We start from the raw sequence: 15,513 nt of genomic DNA, 5'->3' as shown, positions 1-15,513 counted from the left end.
ACATAAAAGCATATAAATCAGAATATTTTACTTCCAGTTCCCACGATTGCTTTATTGGAGGTTTAGCAGCTAATCCAGCGTCATTCTGGACGATGTGAAAACTCTCCTCCTGAATCCTGGAGTGACATAGAAAACTTTGTGAAGTCTTGTTGTAGATTAATCCACTGGAGCCTCCAGTGGATGAATCATGATACATTGAGGGGACATTTTGTAAAAGAACATTCTATGAAACAATGTCCCCAAGATATCCTCAGAATGTTGCACCGAACACATTCTTGCATTGTTATCCGTTAACGTTCAAATTAAATTATATTAGACGATAAACATGCTTAAAATGTTTTTTTTAACATTACGTGAGAATGTTTTTGTTTTTTTTAAACTACAAACAGAACTCACAGGGAATGTTAGCCAAAGTTGTGGACTGTTCCTCACTAGCTGGGTATATATTTACATCTTCTTAGTTTCTGAACGCAGATTTTCAACCAAACATGAAGACTAAATCGTTTCTTTTTTTTTTATGTCGTAGATAAGATGTTATAATTGAATTCTGTGAATTGTTATTGTTTGTTTCTCATGTTCAATGGTTCTAATCTTTCATGAAAAAAAAATAATAATAAAGAATGAACGTGGGCGTGGTTTATGCGACCAATTCTTCCGTTTTACGTCCACCGTCGTCGATTTACGTCAGCCCGCCATTTTCTTTCCCAGGAAGCCGAGCACGTTCAGCAGCTCCTGTTCTCGCTCCGATTAAAAAAAAAAAAAAAAGACAACAAAACAAAGCAAAACTGTATTTTACTTGTTGGTTTTTTTGAAGTTTTCGCCGTTTCTCTGTTGGAGAGAGCTGGTCCAGGAGGCCCGTGGGTACCGTCCGCTCGTTCCTCCAGTCCATGGTCTAAGTTTTAGTTGCGCCCCGGAGGAGAGAAGGTGAGGCTCCTTCGTAGCATTGTTAGCTCGGTGGCTAACTCGCTGTGTCCGCGTTCAATTTTAACTTGAGAGGCGATTTGGGCGGGATTTATGGGAGGCCAAGCTTCGGCGCTCGTCGACCACGTCTAATGTAATGTGATGTTTGTGAGTGAGGAAGCGCACTTACTGGTGGAGGAAGTCGACATAATGGTTAGCTTAGCATGCTAACGGCTCCGTGCGCCACGGGCTGCCCTTTACAAGTGCCTGCACGATTTACCATCGTCGTCATTTACTGTGTATTACACTGAAGAATGGCACACTAGCCATCTCCGGGGTTTTCAGAGGATGATGAGAAACAGAATATTTCCAATTAGCAGCAGATTTGAGGACAAATATATCCGAGAAGAATTGGCGAGTACGTGGAGATCATAGAAAAACACCAGGAAATCCACGGACTACTGGTCGTAAGCTGCAGTAGATCTGCAGCATCTGTCAGCTTGTCCAACAGGGTGAAGCTTGATGACAATGAAGATCCCAATGTGTGTCTCTGCTGTCAGTTCAGAACGGGAAACTTAAGTTCACACAGGCCCACCAGAACTGCACCAAAATAAACGTCCAGTCTCATCGGTTTACAATCAATGTTATTTGTAAATATATATGTCAAAAGCAAAAAGACGTCAATATTGTATGCGGAAATGGTCACAGTAGTCTGCAATATCGTCGCACGTGTCTTTTTGACAGGTTGGTTCTCACCCCGTTGTGCTTATTTGTTACCGAGCGGCTCCATGTGCTCTTCTGTTCAGGTGAAAGATGACGCAGTTTCTTCCTCCGAACCTGCTGGCCTTGTTCGCCCCTCGGGACCCCATCCCCTTCCTCCCGCAGCTGGAGAAGCTGCCCCACGAGAAGCATCATAACCAGCCCTACAGTGGCATCGCCCCCTTCATCAGGCACTTCGAGGTGACCGCTTGCTCTCTCTTCTCTGGAACGCCTTCTCGCCATAAGCGCGTTCCTTTATTTTAAATTGCGTGTGTTTTCAGGATCCCCGCGATGCTCCCCCACCAACACGCGCAGAGACCCGCGAAGAGCGGCTGGAAAGAAAGGTGAGAAGACTTTCATGAAGCATTTTAACGTGACGGACCAGTTCTGTTAAAACACAAATGAGCGCAGGAAGGATGTATTTTCCTGTCTGGCGGGTTTCCCACCAGCTATTCAGTACAGTTTGTATCAAAGCAATACAAAACACTTCTCATTCATTTAGACTCTAAGGCTACTGCTCAGACCATCGGATCCACAGCCGGAGAAGTAAAGATTGGTGGTTTTTGTTTCCTTAAATCTAGTCGCAGCATTGCCTTACGGACACTTCCTGTATTTTAGTTTCTTCCCAGGTGCTATAAAACCATTCAATGTGAATTCAGACTATTATCACGAAGTGGTCTGAGAATTGGTCTTTACATACAGACGATGTCGGGATTCGTTTATGGAGGCTGTAAACTTTGTTTTCCCTGATTTCTTTGAGGCCTGTGTCTTCTGAGGTGTGTCTTATTAGTTCTCTGTGCAGCAGGTGGATCAGCCTGCCGGTCACAGACCTGCTCATGTGACTGACTGCATACCTTTCAATTCTGTTCCTTTTGCAGAGGCGAGAGAAGATCGAGAGGCGGCAAGCAGTGATGGAAACAGAACTCAAGCTTTGTACGTTTGTCACATTTAAAAGGCTCCACACTATATCTGCCCTATCGGTTGAAATTAATCCTGTTCTTTACCTTTCTTGATCCTAGGGGATCCACATAATGACCCAAATGCTCAAGGAGACGCCTTCAAGACCTTGTTTGTCGCTCGCGTGGTCAGTATGCTCAAACCAATGGTTTTGTTACTGGTTACTATGACGACGTCCACAGAGAGAGATAGTCCCTGGTTAACATTGGAGCTGATGGACATTTTTAAATTGTTTACTTAAAGAATATGTTTGAAGGTAGATATGAGGGACTTTATGTGAACAGTGTTCTTCACTATGTGTTTGAAACTCGCCGACTGAACCGTGGGATACCTGTAACTGTTGATGTCCTAGGCTCTATGATGTCACACAGCTAATTCAGTAAAACTCACACAACAAATTAGTCTCCAACACTTTTGAAGATTTTGACCGTCTGAAAGGAGGAGAGAGAGCCTAGACTGTTAATCGGATGGTTGATCAGGGCTCCACTGTTTTGAGCCGTTCTCGGTGAGAAACTGACTGAATGGTATCAGAACCAGTAACTGAACTCTTGTCTGTCCCCCAGAACTACGACACCACCGAGTCGAAGCTTCGCCGTGAGTTCGAGGTGTACGGCCCCATCAGACGGGTACGTTCAGCTGCTGTGTGTCTATTCAGAACGTAGCCTAAAAATACCGTATTTTCCGCACTATGGCTCGAACCTGCAAAATTTTAAAGGAAAATAAAAAAACATTTATAAACCGCACCTGTCCACGTTGTAACAGGGTAATAATTTCACTGCAGGAACACGGGGGATTGATCGTATTTGCATCAATTTTCGCAAATGTGTCTTTTCGTAGTGCTGGAAGTTCCTGCACACAGGCTGTGTTGTGCTTCATGCGCCTGCTGTGAAGCCTGCAGACCCACAGAGAGACAGATACATGATAACCAAGTGTTTTATCTCTGTTAATAAAGTATTTTATTGGTTATTTACTGATTGAGATTCTGAGAATGAAGATTTCTCGGCCACAGAGTCCAGTGTTCTAGTTTACGTGATGCACCTGAACGCAACATTGACCTCCGGACAAGACGAGCTCACCAGGAGCACAAATGTCACTTTTAGGGCCGGTTTTGGAGAAGCAGAGGCTAAAAACAGTCTGTATCTACATGAGGAAGTAGAATCTGGCGGCGTGAAGCCCGTTAACCTGTAAAAGTTCATAACTTAACCACACCGTGTTATAAGCTGCAGGGTTCAAAGTGTTGAAAAAAAAGTTGCGGCTTCTCGTCCGGAAAATACGGCCATAACATCAGTACAATGAGTGTAGAAATGGTGAACCCGCATTAAGTAGTATTTTTTTGAAGGTGTAGTTAGCTTGTGGGGTGTTTGTGCTGGACTGATAGACACTGTTTTTGTGTTGCAGATTTACATAGTGTACAACAAGAGAACGGGGAAACCTCGGGGCTATGCCTTCATCGAGTACGAGCATGAACGAGACATGCACTGTGAGTACCCCGCGGGCACGCCACCTTTCCCCCTTTCAATGTGTGTTCCACCTGAATGCTCACATTCACGGTGGGGCTTCAGTCCAACGTGTGTGTGTGTGTGTGTGTGTGTGTGCGTGGTGGGGGGACTGAACGTCTTAAGAGTGGTTTATGGGGGGGTGCGCTGTGCTTCACGTGTCTGAGGCATGATGGGTAAGTGGGAGGAGCCAGAGGGAGAGGTTTGTGTTTGATGTGTGAAGCTGAACATGTTGGCCTGTCACAGGGCACATTGTCTTTTAAGTGTTAGGCGTGGTAGCTCAGTGGAAGAGCAGCTCTCCTGGTCCGACTGTAATGGTAAGCACAAGGAACTGAATGGGGGGGGGGGGAGGTGGGGGGGTTTGGGGGGGGGGGGGGGGTCCAGACATGTGCCGACACCCATTGATTGTGGGACTTGTTATGGAAGTAGATTGTCCACATTTTCATTGGTGGTCTTCAACCCTGGTCATGTTGAGATGACTTTAACCCTTTACTGGGCAACTGACTGTTTGGTAACTTCTTCACTGACGAGTTTGGATCAACCACGACAATTTATTCCCTCCAAATTGGTGCTGCTTGTGTAGGATCAAATCTGTTGTGTGATTAAACGCCGTTATTTTAAACTCCTCGTGTTGATAATAGTCGACGTTTTAGTTGCACTTTGAGCAAAAGTTCACCTTTTTTTAAATGTAATTTCAGTATTCATAAAACAAGTGATAATAGACGTGCTGAGCGCTTTCAACAGAGCTGAGTGAGACTTTATAACATCATATGGACCCACAATGAAATGCTTTTTAAGCTAAAAAAATCATTAAATGCGTTTAAAAAAACAAAAATATATATAATTTTGGTCAGTTTTCCACTTTTCTCTGCAGGTTTTATTATAAATAAATGGCATATATTAACATTTCCATTCCTTTCCTGTCCCCATTATTAAAATGTATCTAATTTCTGAATTTTTATATCAACCAAGTATTTTTAATGAGTCTTGTGGTGGGTCTTGTTTTAATTTCATGGTGCTTAAACTTGCTCTTCTGAAACATCTTTCATGTGGACTTCTTATAAAAGAACCAGAAGCACCAATAAATGACAACAAGCCCATTAGCACTTATTTAGACACATTTGTAGCCTGCGGTTGCCTAAATCGATCACACACACAAGTCAGTATGTTCATAAACAAACCAGAATTTGTAAGCCATCAAATTGTTTTGCGAACTGATGTTATCTTGGGAAAAATGCTCCCGCAAAGCTATAAAATATTTAACCAAGAAATCCAGACTTTCTGAAAGAGAGAGTATTCAAGCTACGAGAATAGTCTGAAATCAACTGATCGTTAATCGTTCTTCCAGCTGCAAATCCAGATGGGAGCGTACGAACCCTGTTCACACGACGACACCCTAAATTTTGCATTCTTTCCGTGTGGATCCTCGTCGAGGTGAACCAGTGTGAAGAAGTATACCTTTAAAAAAAATTGTTGACCAACCACCTTGGTTCTGCGGAGTGCCTTCTAAAGGGTTAACGCCCGCACACTGCTCTGAGGTTTGGTGGACAGTGTGTCGCTCTCTGTGTTTACAGCTGTCCGGCGCCGCCGCCGCCCTGAGGTGGCAGAGCGACCAGCTCCTCAGGACCAGAGTTGCTGAATCACAGCTTTGTAGTGACAAGCAGGGGGGTGGACTTGAGGGTGGGGGTGGGGGTGGGGGTGGGGATGTGGGGCTAAACGCTATATTAACTGTGTGTTGTTCTCATTGCCACTGCAGCCGCCAATCTGTGATGGCTATTGGCCAGAGCTGGCTGGCAGATGATGATGGTTATGATACATCTACACCCTACTACCACAGCTCAGTATATGGTTGGTATAATGGGTTTGTATGATGGGTAAGATTTCTTTCCACCCTCCATCTCCTACATAGGGCCGAGGTGCACTGTTCAATGGCTAAAGCATCTCGATGCAGGCCCCCGAGAATGTCCCTCGCTTTGACCATTGAACGCACCCCCGAACACTAGTCTGATAAGAAGCTGCCCAGTGATTCTGCCCTTTGTGTTAAAGCCACCTCGTTGTTACTCGGGGCATGTTCGTACCGGGTCGGGTTCAGACATCGTGGAGCTGGAAAGACTGTTTGTTTTTTTTTAGATGTACTAAATTACACTGATCACGTCAATTGGGAAGGCAGCCGTACAAAGAGCCAGAGATCGTGACGATTGTTAGATGTCGTCACAGTCCGTCAGATGTCCAAGGCAGATCGAGTGTAAAGTGTTAAAAACCTGTGACGGGTCCACAAAATGAAAGACTAAACCGTTTGAAAGATCGGAGACGACCTGCACCAGGACTAAAACACCCAAGCGTGGTGTTTTCTTCACTCCAGTGAGTTTCAACGTGTTTAAGTACACTTTCGTGCTCGTTTTGATCAATTTTCTTTTATGGACGGGATCGTATCTGACATCGTTAGAGTTCATGTAGTCGCAGGGAGCTTTGTTTTCTCAGCAGATTTGTCACATGACCAGAAATGAGCACTTCAATACAGAAAGATTATCAGGTTGTCTCATCTATTAAGTCTGCGCTGGCTTTAATAGAAAAGGCTGATGAGGGGAACTCTTGTTAATCTTGCTATGGGCTCTTCATACATTTACAACATAATTAATTAGATGCTCACCGAATCTTCACAGATAGAACACGACTCCAGAGGTCTGCAACTCGCAGCACACCGGCCCCTTCAGCCTCTATACTTGCAACATGAAGCCGTCAAGTTCACAAACAGCACATCCAATTAAAGGAAAACTTGAGTTTCACTCATTTAATTACGCTGACAACCTGCTGCTTTACCTGGGGCTCTGACAGGTGTAGAACACTACTAGAAGATGGTAAATGAAACCAAAAACGGTTGATAAAGGCAAAAGAAATGATCATAACGATAATGATGTGATGAGGGGACGAGCTAAACCTGCTAAAAGCAGCTTAAACTTGAGTGTTGGAATCCATAAAACCCCTGGCAAAGGAACAACAATCATTCTCAACTGTACTTTTCAACCTTCACGAAAGCAACATAACTTGATTTCTTTTTTTTTCTCTGTCAAATGAGACTATATAAGCAAGTACGTGTTCACTTTAAATGTGTTCTGTGGCCCCAGGAGAATTGGATCATTTGAAAGGTTGCAGGCCACGATAGCGCCACCAGTGTTGAGTCAGGCAACATGTCAGACACGTCAGCGGGAGGAACACGACCCCATTAAAGTCGCTGGGCTGGTGATGCATCACTCCTGTAACGAAGGAAGCCCCATGTTCACTTTGTCTCCAATGATTTCTTTGCCCATTTTGTTTTGTTTTTTTGTTCTTTACAGTTGGTGTGTTTAATGGTAGGATTGGTGGGGGTTTGGTAAGGCCCTATCATTGGATGGGTTTGTTGTTGAGTGAGTACGGGAAGTGGTGGGGGAGGAGGAGGGGGGGGGGGGGGGGTTCTGGTAAGGCCCCCAATAGAGCTGTTGTGACAGTACTGTGGTGTGGAGGTAGAGACTTGTGCCCATCAGTGACAGAATGGTAAGCCCACCCACTGTCCAGTAGGAATGAGGGAGTGTGGTAAGACCCTCTTGGGGTTGGTAAGACCCTCTTGGGGTTGGTAAGACCCTCTTGGGGTTGGTAAGACCATCTTACTGGGGGTTGGTAAGACCATCTTACTGGGGGTTGGTAAGACCCTCTGATTGGGGGTTGGTAAGACTCTGACTGAGGGATGGTAAGACCATCTTGCTGGGGGTTGGTAAGACTCTCTTACTGGGGGTTGGTAAGACTCTTACTGGGGAGTTGGTAAGACCCTCTTGGGGTTGGTAAGACCATCTTACTGGGGGTTGGTAAGACTCTTACTGGGGAGTTGGTAAGACCCTCTTGGGGTTGGTAAGACCATCTTACTGGGGGTTGGTAAGACTTACTGGGGAGTTGGTAAGACCCTCTTGGGGTTGGTAAGACCATCTTACTGGGGGTTGGTAAGACTCTCTGACTGGGGGATGGTAAGACCATCTTACTGGGGGTTGGTAAGACTCTCTGACTGGGGGATGGTAAGACCATCTTACTGGGGGTTGGTAAGACCCTCTTGGGGTTGGTAAGACCCTCTGACTGGGGGTTCGTAAGACCCTCTGATTGGGGGTTGGTAAGACTCTCTGACTGGGGGATGGTAAGACCATCTTACTGGAGGGTTGGTAAGACCCTCTTGGGTTTGGTAAGACCCTCTGACTGGGCGTTGGTAAGGCCCTGGGCCGGGATGTCAGTGTTCCCCTGTGGCAGCAGTCAGGACGAGCCCCCCCCGGATCGGATTGCGTGCTGTAATGGGCTCAGGTGTGGGAAAGTCTTGGTTGCTGGGACCGTCACGTTCGTTCCTTTTGAACACAACACAGAAAACACTGCAGTAACAGGCGACATACAGCATCCATACATGTCCTCGCCAGTATTGTGCAGCTCTCAAAACAACAGAATGTGTAGAAATGTATGCTGAATGTTTCGGTATTCAGGAAGAACTGGCACTTTATTGGAAAGGAAAGTAGTTTGATACTCATTCAGTACTCTGAGGTCAGAGATTTCACGAAGAGCCCTGAACTGGAGCCAGTGCAACTTTAAATCACTTTATTTCTTGTGGACGGCGAAGTCTAAATGTAAATGTTTTGAACCAGATAAAGTATATACAATTTCAAAGGCATTCCACGCGTCAACACCAGAGAACTGATTTAACCTCCCAGATCTCCAGACTAAATACAGCCGTAGAAACACATGACGTTTCCCCACGTGAGCTCCAGATACTGTATTTGTGCGTCCTGGTTGAAGACAATGTGTACGACGGAGTGCCGATGAGCTGGACCTGCTGGTTCAGACACGTAAAAGCGGGCCTGAGAGTTGCCGCAGCCGAACAAATATGAGCAGAGCGCCAGTTACCTGGCAGCCGCTTCAGCGTGATTAAAGCAGTGGTTAAAGGTATGAATCAGTCATCGAGTGGAAGGAAGTCTGCTCCCCTTATCCCTCGGCTTTTACCCAGAGAGCAGCCATCTCGGCCTCCCCTGCTCCTGGTCAGTATAACGATGCACTGTCTTGTTTCCTTGGCCACACCGACGCAGCCGCCGGCCCCCCCCCGACTCACCCCCGTCTCCCCTCTGCCCGTTCCTCTCCAGCCGCCTACAAGCACGCCGACGGCAAGAAGATCGACGGCAGGCGGGTGCTGGTGGACGTGGAGCGAGGACGCACCGTCAAGGGATGGCATCCCCGCAGGCTGGGTCAGCACTTCACACCTCGCCTCGTCATTGTTACGCAACACCTTGTTTTTCACACAATCACTGAAACAAGCGCCGTCAATTTTGCCATCCATGATTCAGCATTTAATTCTAGCTAATTCCTGGTGAGGTGAGGTGAGGTGAGGTGAGGCCGTGCCGAGGCAGTAGAACATTTGAACTTTTACAATAATAACTACAAACCTAATGTGATAAAGATCGTCGGCACTGCAGTCACATCCACTCAGTGGGATCTGCACTTTATCCAAAAAGGGCCTCGTCTCTGTAAATGTCTTGTTACTGGTTCTAGAAGTCCTTTGTTCACAGCGAGCTGTTTTTAGTCGTTTCCCTCATCGTTCCCTCAGACAAACCCGCGGCCCGGTACCGGTCCAGGAGTCGTTTGGTACACATAGAATAAATAACTTGCATTATTTCCGTTTTATTTATTATCCGAGTCTGGACAATCTTTTTATTATGAGAAATGACCGACTTCTCACCGTTAGATCAGTCTATGACTCGCGCTTGTCGTCTTTGGAAAGTTTCCTTGCAAAGGTGACAAGGTCCAGTCTGTTCCAGACCTCCATGTTGGATGAAGCAGCCCCTCAAGTACACTTGAACTGCATCACACTTTGTTAACCAGGGTTTCAGGTTGAGTCTTTATTTTCATCCCGGTATTCCAAACGTTCCTGCTTAACGTCGTTCTTGGACTTTTCATTGTGGAGTAATGAGATATTAAGTCTTCAATGGGTTGTGGCTCCCTTGACCCAGACATGAGGCACAGTACCGTCTACCTGACCACGATCAGATCACATTATTACCAATACATACATTAGTAGTACCCACCAGTTGTTGAGATATTACAAAATAGTAGAGTGAAGATTGTAATAGAACCCTTTCATAAGGAGACGTGAGTCTCCAGATATCAACCAGCCTTAGAACATCAACTGCTAATGTGGGTTTTTGTGTTGGTTTTCTCTTGGTGGAAGTCGACTTTTGGACTGTTGGTTTCTTACCCGGTTCACATCCTCTCCAGTGTTTTGGTATGTTGCCTACATGGGCAACAAATGAACGAGAAAGCATCGAAACACAGCAAGTCTCATGTGGGCAAATGACAGAGTTCCACTTCATTTTCAACAACCGCGCCCTCTGGTGGTGGAAACTCACTGTGACCCTCCCACAGCGAGACGAGCCAATCACTGATCTACTGAGCCAATTCAGGATAATGTGAAAACCTTAGCAGTTAGCAGGCGTTCGCGTTAGCTACTCCGTCGTGACTGCCTTTTTTTACCAGCTAGCGCTCAACCCGTAGCCGTCAGCTAGCGCTCAACGTGTAGCCGTCAGCTAGCGCTCAACGTGTAGCCGTCAGCTAGCGCTCAACGTGTAGCCGTCAGCTCGTGCTCAACGTGTAGCCGCTCAACCTGTAGCCATCAGCTAGCGCTCAACCTGTAGCCGTCAGCTAGCGCTCAACCTGTAGCCGTCAGCTAGCGCTCAACCTGTAGCCGTCAGCTAGCGCTCAACGTGTAGCCGCTCAACCTGTAGCCGTCAGCTAGCGCTCAATGTGTAGCCGTCAGCTCGTGCTCAACGTGTAGCCGCCAGCTAGCGCTCAACCTATAACCGTCAGCTAGCACTCAACTTGTAGCCGTCAGCTAGCACTCAACTTGTAGCCGTCAGCTAGCACTCAACGTGTAGCCGTCAGCTAGCGCTCAACGTGTGGAGAGGAGGGTCACCCCCACTCTACTCGGCTACATGTGAGCAACGAGCTTCTCCTGGAATGTGGTGGTTCAGGGTGACTGTCGTGACCTTTGACCTCCTTTGTTTGTCTCACGTCTCCATTGGTCGTCATCCTGTGCAGGAGGAGGACTGGGAGGGACCAGGAGAGGAGGCGCTGACGTCAACATCAAACACTCTGGACGAGACGACGCGTCACGTTATGATGACCGTCCTCTGGGGGGGTGAGGACTCCACTGTCCACCTGTTCTCTGTGTGTGTCTCTTGTGTCCTTCCCCCCCATGTGAGTGTCTCATGGTGTCCTTCCTTTCCCCCGTGTGAGTGTCTCATGGTGTCCTTTCCCCCGTGTGAGTGTCTCATGGTGTCCTTTCCCCCGTGTGAGTGTCTCATGGTGTCCTTTCCCCCGTGAGTGTCTCATGGTGTCCTTCCTTTCCCCCGTGTGAGTGTCTCATGGTGTCCTTTCCCCCGTGTGTGTCTCATGGTGTCCTTTCCCCCGTGTGTGTCTCATGGTGTCCTTTCCCCCGTGTGAGTGTCTCATGGTGTCCTTTCCCCCGTGTGAGTGTCTCATGGTGTCCTTGCCCCCTTGTGAGTGTCTCATGGTGTCCTTTCCCCCTTGTGTGTGTCTCATGTGTCCTTCCTTTCCCCCGTGTGAGTGTCTCATGGTGTCCTTTCCCCCGTGTGAGTGTCTCATGGTGTCCTTTTCCCCTTGTGAGTGTCTCATGGTGTCCTTTCCCCCGTGTGAGTGTCTCATGTGTCCTTCCTTTCCCCCGTGTGAGTGTCTCATGGTGTCCTTTCCCCCGTGTGAGTGTCTCATGGTGTCCTTTCCCCCGTGTGAGTGTCTCATGGTGTCCTTTCCCCCTTGTGAGTGTCTCATGGTGTCCTTTTCCCCTTGTGAGTGTCTCATGGTGTCCTTTCCCCCGTGTGAGTGTCTCATGTGTCCTTCCTTTCCCCCGTGTGAGTGTCTCATGGTGTCCTTTCCCCCGTGTGAGTGTCTCATGTGTCCTTCCTTTCCCCCGTGTGAGTGTCTCATGGTGTCCTTTCCCCCGTGTGAGTGTCTCATGGTGTCCTTTCCCCCTTGTGAGTGTCTCATGGTGTCCTTTCCCCCGTGTGAGTGTCTCATGGTGTCCTTTCCCCCCACAGTGACCGTGAGCGTGGCGAGCGCCGGGAGCGAAGCCGAGAACGCGACCGGGACAAAGACCGGGAGCGCCGCAGGTCTCGGTCTCGTGAGCGTCGCCGCCGGTCCCGCTCCAGAGACAGAGAGAGGGACCGGGACAGGCAGGTCCCGGCCCCGGAGGAGGGCACGCCGAGCAACCGGCGCCGGGAAAGGGAGAAGGAGCGAGAGGTGGCGGGAGGAGACAGCAGGAGCAGGGAGAGGAGTCGGGACCGCAAGAGGAGGAGCAGGAGTCGCGACCGCAAGAGGGACAGGGAGGGACAGCGCGGCAAGGGGGTAGACGGGGAGGAGCCGGGCCCGGGGGACGGGCCCCCCGAGGCCGGGGAGAGGATCCCAGAGGAGCACGAGGGGGAGGCGGGGGAGGGCGGGGAGGAGCGTAGGGACAAGGACAGGGACAGGGACAGGAGGCGCAGCCACAGGGACAGGGACCGTCGCCGGGGAGACAGAGACAGGGAGCACAAGAGGGAGCGGGGCGACAGGGAGCGGGGCGACAGGGAGCGGGGCGAGCGCCGGGAGGAGCGACACGGGGCCCCGCGGGACGACGCGGCCCCCCAGGACGACGGGGGCCCCGAGGAGGACGGGGGAGCGCCGCCCAACATGGAGGAGTACAGTCAGGACGGCATGATGGACCAGCAGTCGCTGCCCTCGGGCGACGGCTACGGCTCCGGGGAGAACGGCTACAAGGTGGAGGCAGCAGGAGATGAGTATTGAGACTCCCCCACCCCCCCAACCCCACCACACCCCCCCTCCTCCTCAGAAGACCCCCGCACACACACACACACACAAATAAGTCCTTTGCTCGTGTCCTCTGACCCCCGCCCTGTCAGCAGCCTCCACGTCAGGCCTCAGCTTGCTTCCTGTCTGTAAAAACTCTCCACGCGTGTTGACGCTCGGGGCTCGGGGCGGCTCCTCCGCCCCGCCGCGCTCCAGAGACGTCGTCAGGACTTCTCATTCAATCTGGACAAACTCCCTTTATCGTTTTCATCAGTAGGACGAAAAGCTCATTTTGACCCCACGTCTAAATTGTTTAGTGTCGATGGAATGTGAAGCCGAAGGAAACGTAGTAACTGTGACAGGTGAGGCCTCTTCACTCTCCCTTCATCTGGAGTTTGTTGTTTTTTTGTTTTTTTTAATTTCGTTGGGCTGTTTGTATGTTAGATTTGCAGATTCATCTAATAAAGATGTGTCTCAGAGCCACAGCTGGTCTTTACTCTTTGTTTCATATCACTGTGTGTGTGTGTGTGTGTGTGTGTGTGTGTGTGTGTGTGTGTGTGTGTGTGTGTGTGTGTGTGTGTGTGTGTGTGTGTGTGTGTGTGTGTGTGTGTGTGTGTGTGTGTGTGTGTGTGTGTGTGTGTGTGTGTGTGTGTGTGTGTGTGTGTGTGTGTGTGTGTGTGTGTGTGTGTGGTCGCTCTCTCCGGTTTGGGAAACTTGCCAACAATTTCATAATCCTGTGAATGGGTCATCACGTTGGTTAAAAATCACAGCGAGCAAAGAGAAAAAAAAAGCCACATAGAAAAGAGTGAAAGTGGAAATAACTCATCAGGCACGTATGTGGAGGAGACGGGAGGAGACGGGGATGGAGACTCACCACGGATGAATCCCGAGAGACATGTCCAGCACCTGGTTGCTCACAATGAAATAGGAGAAATAATCTGTATTCCTTCGGGGGGGTCAGATGTCTGATGCAAATCTTCACAGAAATGGTTAAAAACATGTTTTATATGTACAGTAGAACCTGTACTGGGGGACACGTCACATATTTAACTGTTAACACACCTTAATGGGGACAAGCTGCCTGACGAGGACAAGGGACAGGTTCTCCTGGAGCATTTCAAGCTGAGCGACACTGAAACGACCAAAATACCTGGTCTGGACCAGATGATTAGAATATTCAGGCTGCAGGTGATTCATGATCGTCTCCTTACTACACTCTGGTTCACTTCCTTAATGTTCTGTATAAACCCCAGTCGAGGGGCGGAGCCTAGCGCACAGGGTGGAGGGCGAGTCTCACATCACACGTATTTAAGTTTAACTTTCTCTTAACAGCAGAGAACATCAGGCCCCTGGTCCAAAACCCACCAAGAGCCTCCAGTCTGGTCCCACCAAGGAGCTTATTGAGGATTTATACCAGTTTTATTTTGACATTTCATTGTATTTTGACCAGAATGTTTCATTAAAATTGACTTTATGTTGAGATTGTAATCGTTTTCAGTACTAACTGTTTGATCTTGTACAAATATAGACATTTTCACTCCAAACACTGAGACCAGGACAAAGAAACACTTTGAAGTGTACATATAAAGGTTATTATAACAATATTTGACCAGTCTGGTCACTCAGGATGAAACTGGACTGGATGTGGTCCCTGAAGGACACTAAATCTTATTTAATCATTATCTTGTAAACATCTTATATACATGTGTAGTTATGTATTTATCTTGTATTGGTTCAGTTATGTACTTTTAAATAACTAGAACATATTTGATGTTTGGTTCCTTCAATATCAACTGGTCCTACAATTTGTCCTCATGACCCGTCCCTCTGAAGAGAGGACACCTGTCTTCAGGGGACACTTGCCCTCAGATTGTAGGGCGTCCCTACATCACAGGTTTCACTGTACATATATATATATATATATACATATAAGAGAAGAGCAGGGAAATTCATCCAGACACCTTTCTGCTGGAATAAAGTGAAACTGAGTGACCAGTGTCGTCCCTTTAGATCGCTGATTAATTCATATGATCTAATCCCACCAAGTCTCACTAACAGGTCAGGAATGTATCAATTAATATGATCTAATCTCACTAACAGGTCAGGAATGTATCAATTAATATGATCTAATCTCACTAACAGGTCAGGAATGTTGCTTTTAGCTGCTGGATGTGTTTTAATTCTTCATTTTGTCAGAGAATCTGGAAACTGCTCTGCAGGATTTCTCCGTGTGTGTGATTGGTCAGACGCTGCAAGCCCCGCCCCTTTCATGTGCGCGCGCCCACGTCGTCGCGTGTTGAACCGGAGAGTTGATAACCTGCTCGGCAGTAACGCTGATCAGGATCCAAAGTGTCTGGATAAATCAACCCAGGAAACAGATCCTGGATCTGCTGATCAAGGCTTCCTGGTCCAGGTCTCAGGGGTAAAGCAGCCCAGAGGTTTTAGTTTGGATTGTGTGTCTCAAGAAGTCATGTGACCTGCGTCTTCCTACATTGTTCTAGTGGGGATGCTGTTATTTTATCTTAATTCATGAAATTATTCCCTGGAG

At 48.0% G+C, this 15,513-nt stretch overlaps 1 protein-coding gene across 1 annotated transcript; it reads left to right on the top strand.

Annotated features, from left to right (window-relative positions):
* The first annotated feature begins 712 nt into the window (after positions 1-712).
* snrnp70 (small nuclear ribonucleoprotein 70 (U1)) lies at positions 713-13,450 on the top strand. Its single transcript, XM_080510837.1, has 10 exons — positions 713-924; positions 1,707-1,860; positions 1,941-2,003; positions 2,538-2,592; positions 2,679-2,743; positions 3,180-3,242; positions 4,015-4,096; positions 9,257-9,358; positions 11,205-11,304; positions 12,221-13,450. Exons 2-10 carry the CDS (start codon positions 1,714-1,716, stop codon positions 12,960-12,962), a joined length of 1,419 nt encoding a protein of 472 aa, XP_080366963.1. The 5' UTR covers positions 713-924; positions 1,707-1,713; the 3' UTR covers positions 12,963-13,450.
* Positions 13,451-15,513: the final 2,063 nt, after the last annotated feature.

The sequence above is a fragment of the Blennius ocellaris genome (assembly GCF_963422515.1).
Source record: "Blennius ocellaris genome assembly, chromosome: 16".
NCBI classification, from domain to species: domain Eukaryota; kingdom Metazoa; phylum Chordata; class Actinopteri; order Blenniiformes; family Blenniidae; genus Blennius; species Blennius ocellaris.
This window is presented reverse-complemented; position numbering and strand designations above follow the sequence as displayed.